This window comes from Balaenoptera musculus, chromosome 16 (genome assembly GCF_009873245.2).
Source record: "Balaenoptera musculus isolate JJ_BM4_2016_0621 chromosome 16, mBalMus1.pri.v3, whole genome shotgun sequence".
NCBI lineage: Eukaryota > Metazoa > Chordata > Mammalia > Artiodactyla > Balaenopteridae > Balaenoptera > Balaenoptera musculus.
The window spans coordinates 1,018,438-1,029,486 of NC_045800.1; the positions used below are offsets into that span (position 1 = coordinate 1,018,438).

Consider the following 11,049-nt stretch of genomic DNA (forward strand, 5'->3'; position numbering starts at 1 on the left):
ACTTTTCTCTCATATTCTTAGGAGAGTGTGGAATCTGAACAGGTGAACCAGGTGAACACCTGGATGTCATGTGCTGGCATGACTGCAACTGCCTCATGAGACCCCAGGCCTAGGTCTCCTCCCAAGGGACCCCCGAGGGCGGCCGAGCAGGACACGCGGTGTCTGCACCAGGCGCGGCACACGCGAGTCCAGAACGGCGAAGTCCTGACCACTACACGCTGGGGATCAGTGTTTTTAAAGAAAAACAGTTCACAAAATGGGCAAAGATATGCTTTAAAAAATCCTAAGGAGTGACTAGAAATGAACATATTTGTCCAATTTGCTTGTGGACAATCGACTTAGAGCCAGAGACAAACTGGACCCATCGTGACACCAAACAGAAGGAGGGTGAATGCAAGCAAAGATAGTTTTTAAAGTCAAGCAAAACGGCAAAACACAAAAACAGTAAATGGGGACTTCCCTGGTGGCGCAGTGGTTAGGAATCCGCCTGCCAATGCAGGGGACACGGGTTTGAGTCCTGGTCCTGGAAGATCCCACATGCCACGGAGCAACTAAGCCCACGTGCCACAACTACTTAAGCCCACATGCCTAGAGCCCACGTTCCACAACAAGAAAAGCCACTGTACCACAATGAAGAGCAGCCCCCGCTCGCCACAACTAGAGAAAGCCCATGTGCAGCAATGAAGACCCAACGCAGCCAAAAATAAGTAATAAGTAAATAAATAAATTTATAAAAACAAAAACAAACTGCTGAAAATTAAACAAAAAGAGAAAAATTTTAAAGCAGCAAGAGAAAAAAGATGTATTACTTCTAAGGGAAAACCAGTAAGACTGCTGACTTTTCGACAGACGATGGAGTCCACAAGACAATAAAGGTATTTCTAAAGCAGTCATGATGCCTAAAGTCTAGGAGCCTATACAGTCTGCTAAAACCACCTTCAAAAATGAAGGGAAAATAAAGATGACCTTTTAAAATCCTGAAATAATTCATTACAATAAGACTCAGTATAACACAAAAGACAGATCTTCAGGCCAACACAGTCATCCCAGATGGAAGCACGAAACCTCAAGAAGAAATGAAGAGCTCCAGAAGGGCGACCATGTGAGAGAACATAAATAAGACAGTTTAAAGAGTGTCTGCTAGATCCACTACACATATAAAAGCAAAATTCACGAAAACAGCAGCACAAAAGGCAGGAAGGAGGCAATGGAGCTAACCGTTCACTGGAGAACGAACAGAAATGAACACATGACAGCTGTCCACATCCACATGGACAAACCTGAAAGACATCGTGCTGAGCCCCCAGACGCCAGGTCACCAAGAATACACAAGGGATGATGCAACTTAGAAAACGTTTGAAAGGAAGGCCCTTTACACATGTATTGTGTAGGGACAGTAAGTGGTAAAGCTTTCAAGGAAAGCAGTGAAGGATGAACAAAAATCACGCCGGCCGGGGGAAGGGGGGCAGGTGGACTCAGGAGCACACCTGGGGCCACAAGGGCCTGATGCTGATCTTCCTTGAGCGTCAGGTACAGGGCTCCGCGTTTGCATTGTTCGTACACTGTGTTCACATATAGGACACACCTTACAGCAGTAACGTGTAGAGCTTTATACACGTTATAACGTGTATAACGTGTATAGCTCTGGCGATGGGATCCGTGTTATCTCAGGGGCCAGAAGGATGGTGTAGAAGGGATTTAAAGCATCGGCTGGCCTTCCCTGCTGGGTCGGGCCTGTATTTCCATTACAGGTCTGGTAACTGCAGAAGGCCGCATTTAAAACCACCTTTTATTTTGTTGTTTTAGCACTTACCCAGCTCCACAGGTAACATTTTGATAGGATTTCTTTCTAAAAGCAAAGTTTTCAAATGCCTTTAAAACAAAACAAAAAATATGTAATTTAAAAAGCAGAAAATCAAATGACCATCAAATTTCTTCATCTGTCTTCTCTTTAAGGGGGCAGCTTCAACGCAGACGTGCACACGTTCACCCCACGCTCTGCCCCCACCAGCAAATAGACTCCACGTCTCAGCATCTGGTCAGGCTCTCGGCCTCAGCACCGCGGACGCTCGGGACCAGGCAGTTCTTTGTTGGGGGGACCGTCCCGAGCCCGGTGGGTGTTTAGCGGCATCCTGGCCTCACCCCACCAGATGCCCCCTCCCCAGGCTGTGACAACCAGAAGGTCTCCAGATGATGCCCATGTCCACTGCGGCACGATCGCCCTGGCTGAGAACAGTCATGGAAAGATGTCCGGGAGACAGAGTATCCGCTCTGCTTAGAGATGAATAATTCGCACACTAAGGCCTCTTTGAAGTCTCAAAGCCAGGAAACATGGTGAAGGGGTGTTTCTCCCAGTATTTGACCAGGGATCTCTTCTGTCACTTAATAGCTATTAATATCCCTTACAAGGTTTAGCAAAAGACATATCATAGATAGGTAGAAGATGTCCAATGAAAATTTACTAATTGAATGACGATGGACGATAAATAGTTCACATTAAGCTCTATCTTGCCCCTTTTGTTCGGCTGCTTTTGTTTCTCCACATTTCATCAGGGCTCCATCGTTATTAACGATCATTTTCTCTTTCTCGGTTGCTTTCAGGGATCACCAGCTAAAATCTGGTGTAAAAAGACTTCAAATGCCCTGGCTCATTCAGTGTTTCAGCCGAGGGGTGTGATGGCCCTTTCTCCTGGGCGTCCAGGCAGAGGCAGGACGCCCGTCCCCTCCCCTGCTCCACCCAGGCTTCACGGAGAGACTGAGGAATCCCTGGGGCCGAGGCGCTATTTAATCGCCAGGGACAGTCTGGCGCCCCGCACACCTGCCCTGCAGCAGACACAGCCGCGGTCTCACGGGGGAGGACCTCACAGCCCCGGGAGGGACAGAGAAGCCCCGCCTGCCTTCTCTATCGCTGGGCGTGCGCTCCATGCCCTGCCCAGCCCTGGGAGACCAATGCGGAGCAGAGTGGCCTGGAATGCAGGCCAGCCTGTACCCACATCCTCAGCTTTCCTTTCCCAAAAAACGTTCCTCAGACAGACAGCCCCCTGCAGACCCCATCAGCAAATGATGCTCCGGCCAGAGGGAGGGGCGGTCTCGCGTCTCATTTTCCGTGGAAGGTGAAAAAATTAAAATTCAACATCACACTGACCAGAGTCCCCAAGACGTGAAAGGAGAAAATACAGTTTCACAGACACAGAATTGAGAGCTCTAGTAAGTATTCATTTAAACTAAGTTTAACTTTTTGACTGGCAGCCCCAAAGGAAAATCGGATTACCTGAGGATTAGACAATTCTCTTTCCTTTTACTGTCTTGGATTTTCCTATTATTTAAAGTTTTTAAAAAGTAAACTTGGGGAATTAAACTTTCCTTGGTAAACACAAAGGCAAATTAGTTAAACATTGTTACTTCAACTTACTGGTTTTGGTTTACTCCCCTTTTAATTTTGCTAATACAAAAATAGCCAAGGAGGACAGAGTTTGCTTTTCTAAGATTCTTCTACAGGATGTGCAGGCCGCCACGTACCCTGGACCTTCCAACACACCTTTCTCAAAGCCAAGGATGTTCCAGCCCACTTGTTTGTCTATTTGTTTGTTTGTTTTGGGGGGGGCATGTTAGCCAACTATGAACCTGAAAGTGTACAGGGGATTTTTCCACCTTATATAATAATACATTAAAATATCCTTGTGCACACTTTTAAGTGATAAATTCACAAATACTATCAGTAAACCACTGATTATTTCATTTCACTGACTTTCAACTGAACGCCACACATTTATGTACTGGACTGGAGTTGCTTGCCTAAGCATATACACTGATGTACCTTTTTAAACCTTCTCTCCCTGCTAGCAAGCTTACACATCTAAGACACTGAGTAGGGGAGAACAGGAACACTGGCATTGTTTTAATTAGGCTTTCTGGAAAGCTTAAGGCTTTCAATAAGCCCATAATTACTTAAAATTTCTAATGAATGTTTCAGCTCTTTAGCAAGCTGATCTAATTTTAATGATATAACTGGTTATAAATCACATGCAAAATTATATCTTAGACAACATTAAGCAGCTGGATTTGACTGGCAAAATCAAAGAATTCCAAAACTTGAGACCACGTATTTATTTTAGAATAAAGAATAGTGCTTATGAGCACAAGCCCTAGTTTATTTTTATCCTTTGAGGAGCAATTACTCTCCAGAACTGAGTGCCATTTTGCTAAGACAGCCATGGACCAGAAGCATGAAACTGCCCTCGACACATCAGCTCAGGACCCCGGGAAGAGCGGAGCCTCCCCAAGCCTCCCTGACACACACTCAGAGACGCCTGGGGCCGCCCGGGTCACGCCGGCGGGGACCAGGTGCAAGCAGAGAAGGCACAGCTGCCTGTCACACTGCCGCTGGCGGACGCGCTGGCTGGAGCTGCGGACACTGCTCTAGGCAACCAGGGGCCGACCCAGTGGGTCCAGGAAGGCCCGGGAGCTCTGGGGGTGTCCCCACCCTGCCAGAGACACCCGCTTGTCAACAGAAACTAGCTGCTTCCCTGCTGAGCCTGTAAAGGCACGGATGGCGCACGGGGATTTTCTCTTACTGTTACATGGATAAAATACTCACTTCTTTAAACATACTTTTAAAGCCAGTGAGCAGTAGTTCAGGCAAGTGAAGGGCCTCTGCGCCTCTACTCCGCCATTTCACGGGGGCTGCAATGACTCTAGCAGGAAGGGGGTCACCCTTGGACCCCTCTGTTCCTCCAACGCCGTCCATCCCACCTGAATCCCCCGGCTCTCCTGCGTGGACGGCTGCAGCGGCCTAACTGGCCACGCTGCGGCACGCTCACTCCTCCTTTCAGAGTGATCTTAAAGCCCCGTCCCTCCCTTCAAACCATCTGTGACTTCCTGTCTCTTTCGTGATGAAAGTCAAACTAGCGATCGCGCCTACCAGCTCTGGTCGACTGCCTCTGCAGTCACCTCCTGCCCCTTCCCTCCTCCGTTCCACCACACGGCCTCCCTGCCGCCCCTCCCGTCCCCAAGGACACGGCCACCTCATGGCCCTTGCACGTACTTTTCCCTCTGCCCAGCATGCACTAATGTTAAAGGCGTGTCTGAAATTCACGTCGTGAGGTTTCCTAAGGGTTAAGAAGCTGGCATGGAAGCACTGGGCACTGAGGCACAGGGGCCAGGAGAGCGCAGTGGCCTCACGCTGCACGTGGCTCCAGGACTGGGGGGTGCCGGCTGACCTGGGGCTGCTGGGAGGGGCGGGTGAAGGGGGTAGCAGCTTGGCCCCAGTTCTAGAAGTGGGAGTACTAGGAGACGCCCGGCATCAGAGTGGCAGGAATGTGGCTGGATGGCACAGAGCTTGCTTTGGGGTTTCCGATTTTCCCAAAAAGGAAAAATGACTCATTATTTACCAGGAACCAGCGCAGTTACGCACGGGCCCTTGGGAGCAAAGCCGCTGGTTTAATTCACGGACAGTATTTCTGACCCTTCAGGCAGCTTCACGTGAGGGAGTCAGAGACGGAACCGGCTGCAAAAGCCGCGTGGACTATCCAGTAGAGGCGCTGTGGTGCCAGCGTGCTCTGCGGTGCTACGTGTCCTAAACTATAACCATACAGGTGCATTTGGTACCTGCAGCCACCGCACCTCCGAGCCGGCTTTGGAAACCCCATTACACGCTTCTGCTCCAAAGTCGACATTCAGTGGGGTGGGGTGTGGCTAGGTAGCCAAAGAACAGGCCCTCGGGCATTTTAAGGAGATGACGATGACCTCCTAACCTGGGAAAAGAAACATGCAACTCACTTGTGACAGCCGATCCCAGAAGGAAGCGCTGTGATCCTATTAGAGCGGAGGTCCAGCCAGGTGAGGTTTGGCAGTCACTGAAAGAAGTCTTTAGGAATCGTGCAGAGGGCGTTTTGCTGAAGGTGCAATTGCTTCCAGGGGGAGAAAAAAAAGAATGTTTTTGTCAACCAAATTTTAAAACATGACACATCCTCAAAGCATTTCCACTAGTGACTGCAATCATACATACCAAGTTAAAAGAAAACCCATAACATTTATCCTTAAGTCGTTTAAACGGGAGACACAAGCGTCAGAAAAATGAGGCCAGGCCTCACCGCGCAGCTGCTAGAGTGGCTTCCCGGCCTGGAGACGCGGCGTCTCGCCCGGCTGGCAGTTCAGACGCCACCACTGTGCACATCACACCTCTCCCATCAACTATCCTTTAACATCTAACTTCATCCCCAAGTGTGTCTGAATCCTATTCTCCTTCCCGGGCCCACGCTGCCCAGAGAACGAGGGTGGGAGCCACGTCCGGGCCTTGGTTCTCATGCAAGGAGACACTGAAAAGGAAACTAAAGGACACACACACTGAGTTAGCTCTGGCGTCCTCTGTGGTAGCAACGGCTGCACAAAAACAGCCAGTAACCATCAGGTCAGGAAGTCTGATACATCACCCAGTGGGCCCTTAGGTCGGATCGTAAATAAGACAGGACAGTAGGGAAGGGGAGAGGACAAAGCACACGCACACTGACCCTCGCCCCGCGATACGTACAAGTACGATTTTACAGTCACAGTGTGGCAGGATTGTGGGTGACACAGAAATCCCTTCTCTAATGCTTTTGATACACGTTGCATAGATTTACATGATCACATATACTATACACACGTATGTATTTCTGCGTCTCTATTTACCAGGGCAGCAGAGTGTAGACGTTAAGGGCACTGGCCTGGAAGCCAGGCTGCCTGGGTTCAAATCTAGGTTTTGAAAACCTATGAGCTGTGTGACCTAAAGCAAGTTCCCGAACCTCTCTGTGCTCCAGCGGCCTGGCCTGTACCAGGTGCAGCAAGCGAGCAGCGCCTGGCACACAGGAGCGCAGGTAAGCACCAGCCGGCACGACTGCGTTGCTCTGTGAAAGCCCACGGAGCACGGCGCGCGGCGCCAGCAGGCTGCTCCTTCCCCACCAGTTTCTCAGCTCCCGGCTCTGCTGCCAACACCACCTTCCAAGTCCCTTCAAGTTTATGGCGGAAACTTGAGAAACACTGGCTAGAAACCACACTCCACAAATATGCTGAAAACACAATCCCTAAGCAGCTAAGGCGCGGCACCATCGCTCCCTGCTGGCGGCGGGTGCAGCCTCTGGGGAGTGAGTGGCGACTGGACACAGCGTGTGGACGCCTTCGCGCCGGGCCACTCTTGGCCCGGCCGCCAGGTCAGCTTTAGGCTCTTGCTCTCTCGGGCTCAGCGCTGAAGCCGCAGATCCTGGTAAACACCAGAAAACGAAATCTCAGAAAGACAAACTAACATTCGCCTTCGCCCCATAGGGGCCGGTTTGAGTGCATCGCACGAGCCCATCCTCCCTCCTCGGTTCTGTGAGGCCGTGTGAAGATGGGGGTCTGTGTTCCCTGATCATAAGGGTCTCTGGAGGTGATGATGGTGGCTCTAGAGAGCGTTGCGATGGCTGCAAAGTGCACCCGTAACCCCTAAAAGTCCACGACTCTGAGTGGTCACCTCACTCAGTGATTTGTTGCCATGGTAGTAAAATGTATATTGACGTCTCCGTTTTCTGAGAAGCATAAATAGTTATAAAGTTTCTTCATTAAGCCTGAAGAAGGCTCTGGAATTTCCTCCTTCTTTCTTTATGCATGACACTGTTGGGTTCCTTGTTCAGAGCTGAGAGCGTTTGCTTCATTAAAAGTGGTGCATTACCAGTAATTACCAGTGATGACCCAGTAATCACTCATGGAGGTCAGTGCTAAGGAAAGAGACCGCAAGACCAGTGCTTGCCTGATGGGAAAAACAGGGTGTGTAACACAACTGGGGTTAACAAACTAAGCAGCTACTTAAAATCTACGTACACGGCTTTTGTAAACGCACTCAAAACCGTCAATCAACAGGGTAACAGTGCAATGCGTGGGTGTGTGTACCATGTTGAGGACACTGTGCCTTATATGCTTATCATTTAATTCTCCTAATAACCCATAAATAGATTCTCATTCCCATCTTCCAGGTGAGGACAAAATGAGGCTTAAGGAAATTGCGTGACTGCTGGGCAGTGAGAGAACTGCTGGTGAGGGCCCCTGACCGTCGCCCCTCAAGGCTGTGTGATGGAACCTTGTTCTAGAAATCGCGGGAGGAGACAGACCCACTAGATCTCAAGCAGGCAAGGGCCGGACCTGGTGAAGGCACCAGGCACCAGGTAGAGTCAAGCCTGTGACATCTGCAAAGCTGTGGGTGACAGTTTTTACTGCACTTATTTTAGGGGTGTTGTGTTTTGATTAAGAGACCAAGGGTGTTTTCGGCAAGTTCCCCCCCAACTCAGGAGAGGACATCAGAGTCTTCATCATCTGTGACATCAGAGCAGTGCACAAAACCCCAAGTTAACCCTCCTCTATCTCATTCTCGAATTTCTCTCTAAAAGAAAACTGCAGGTAAGAAGAGCCTTCAATCACGTCTATGTGGCACATACGTACCATGCCCCAGAGGCGCCCCACTCACTCTGAGGTTGAGAACTTTAAAGATCTCTCCTAAATGGTGAAGACCACTTTGACTCAAGTCTAAAATTGCTGAAGAAGAGAGGATGACCGCCTTGACACCCTCGTGAGCGTCTCTGGAGGGGGATGCAGCCTTGCTCCTAGCCTGACCAGCGCCGCAGGGAACCCTGCAGGAGCTGCTTCCCTCCATCCGTCACCGGGGACCACCGCTCATCCTCCCAGGTCTGGAGTCACCTGCAGACAGGGAGAGGAGATACAGCCACACCTAGGCACACGGGCACACTCTCACTGGCTAGCTCATGGCAGATTTGTGCTGGCTTACAAAGCCAGTGTTTCTAATAATCAGTATCATAAACTTGACTTTTGTAAAACAAACTGGACTGCAAGAAGGTTCAGATTAAAATGTTCTGCTCCTCCCTTTGCACCAGGGAGTCCCAAGATTTAACTTTTAATTCCTGGAAAATGCAATGGCTATTTTAGGGATGAAAACAAGTCAGAAGATTTCAAAGCGCACAAGCTAATGTATCCCTTCCCTAAATGCAGTGGAGCTCCTAAGTTCGCACTTTCTTATTTGCCCCGCGGTTCTGTGGCATTTCCATTAGTGTTCCACTCCACGGGGAATCCTGACAGCTCAGATTACCGCTTTGACTCAGCGATCAGCGATGGGTCTGGCTAGCAACCAAATTAGGCGGGGGTGGGGGGGGGGGTGGGGGGGGAACCGGTCAAACGAGAACATTGAATTTTACTTGTTCAACAATAGTTTTGCTCGACACAAAGTTTAAGAACTGTATTTCACCAGAACCTCATTCGGTGAGGCACACGTCCGTGTTTAATTCCCAATTTATCCGGCAATAACAACCAACACTGGAATGTTTCAGGGCTCAGAAGCCTTCGCACATTGATACAAAACTCTCGACAGCCAACACCTGGGAAACGTGTGTGCGTCTACCTCCCTCCATTTTAGGGGTGGGGAACGCGAGGAACTGCCCAAAGGTCAAGCAATTAACGAGTGGGGGGCGAACCCACCGCAGACGGCCTGCGCTCCCTGGAGGCCCTGGGCCTCCTCTGGGGTCCTTTTCTGTGAATCAGGGGGAGAGAGGCTTCAACCTCCCGCAAACCTCTGAACAGCGAGAAGACCTCAGAACCGAGAGCCAAACCACAGGGCCTAAAAGCGGGCGGGGCGGGCTCCGTGGGGTCGGGGAGGCGGCTCCGGGTCCCGGCGCCCTCCCCGGTTTCTCCACCGCGCCCGGCCGCCCTCGGGGCCCCGCAGCTCCGCGCCCCGCAAGCCCGCGGTGCCCCCAGCCTCTCGGGATGCGCTCCCGCTCCCGGCCCGCCCCTCGCCCCTCGTCCCTCGTCCCCCATCACCCGGTGCCCCAGCCTCTCTCGAGGTGCCCCCGACCCCGACCCCGGGCCCGCAGCCCCACCTCACCCTCGGCGGCCGCCAGCCCACCCGCACGCCCGCACGCCCCGGGCGCCGAGTGCTGCAGCCCAACAGTGTAAGGTGCCCGCCCCATGCGGTCGCTGTGGAGATGCCCAGCCTTACGGAGGCCCGCAGGCGCCAAGCCGCGCGGAAGGCGCGCAGTCGCGGGGCGCGTGATGCGTCTGGTGCGCCTGCGCACGCGGCACTCATCCAGACTCCAGCGGTCCGCCCGGAGCCGCAGTGCTGGCCCGCCGCCCGCGACTTCCTCTGCCGGGCAGTCGGTGACACACACAGAGGTGGAGCGTTCCGGACAAAGGGGACATGTGTGCCGAAGCCCGGAGTGTCGTGATGCGCGAGCGCGGGCTTCTGCGGAGCGGGCGGCGGGGCACCTGCCGGTGGGCTCTTCGGGGGAGCGCAGCTTACACACGGGAAGGCTCGCATTTCAAGTTGACCATCCGGCGTCAAGAACTTGAAAGTCCTTCCCGTTTTATACCTTCGCGTCTGCAGCAGGCAGACCTACGTCCTCTTGGGGTCACAGGATGGCTGTCCCGGTTGCAGTCGTCACTCGGACGCCCATCACCCGGGGAGGAGAAGGAAGCCCCGCAGTAACTGCCTCTGAGATCTGGCCGGAATCGCTTTGGCTACCTAGACCAATCAGCAGAAGAGAAATGAGACCACCACCAGGGCTCGGACCAATCAGGATTTCTCTGTGGGTCTGGACCCCCCCCCCCCTCACTTCTCAAGCACTCAGGTAGAGGGTGTGCACACCTCTTATCAGTCAGGCGGCGAGCCACTAGAGGATGACGTCATTAAGGGATTTGACCTTTGCCATTGCGGAGGCTGGTTGGACAGTCTCTGAAGGCTGCTGCCCTCCGCCTGATGCTGCAGCTTGAAGTGTGCAGGGCAGGTATTCAGGAAGGGAAGGTGGAGGTAAAGGGGGGACCAGCGAGCCCAGGCTGGAACGCGGGAGGATGGATGGATCACGTGGCACCGATGGTCACAGAACTACACATACGCCCAGCCCAGGAGTTGGAGAAGCTAAAAGACTCGGGGAGACAGACTAGCTGCACGCCTGCCCCCCACCAGTGAGGTGAGCTGGCAGAGAAAGGACATTGTGTGCGAGCTGCAGCCACACCTGGGCCCCTGCCCTGGCCGTCCAA

General features: G+C 52.1%; 1 protein-coding gene across 1 annotated transcript in view; it reads right to left on the bottom strand.

Annotated features, from left to right (window-relative positions):
* LRRC27 (leucine rich repeat containing 27) overlaps positions 1–10,000 on the bottom strand; it is a 27,520-nt gene extending 17,520 nt beyond the window's left edge. The window contains 4 exon segments of the mRNA XM_036828420.1: positions 1,814–1,872; positions 5,779–5,909; positions 8,474–8,703; positions 9,899–10,000. Coding sequence (XP_036684315.1) covers positions 1,814–1,872; positions 5,779–5,909; positions 8,474–8,659 — 376 coding nt within the window. The 5' untranslated portion in view covers positions 8,660–8,703; positions 9,899–10,000.
* Between the last annotated feature and the right edge of the window lie 1,049 nt (positions 10,001–11,049).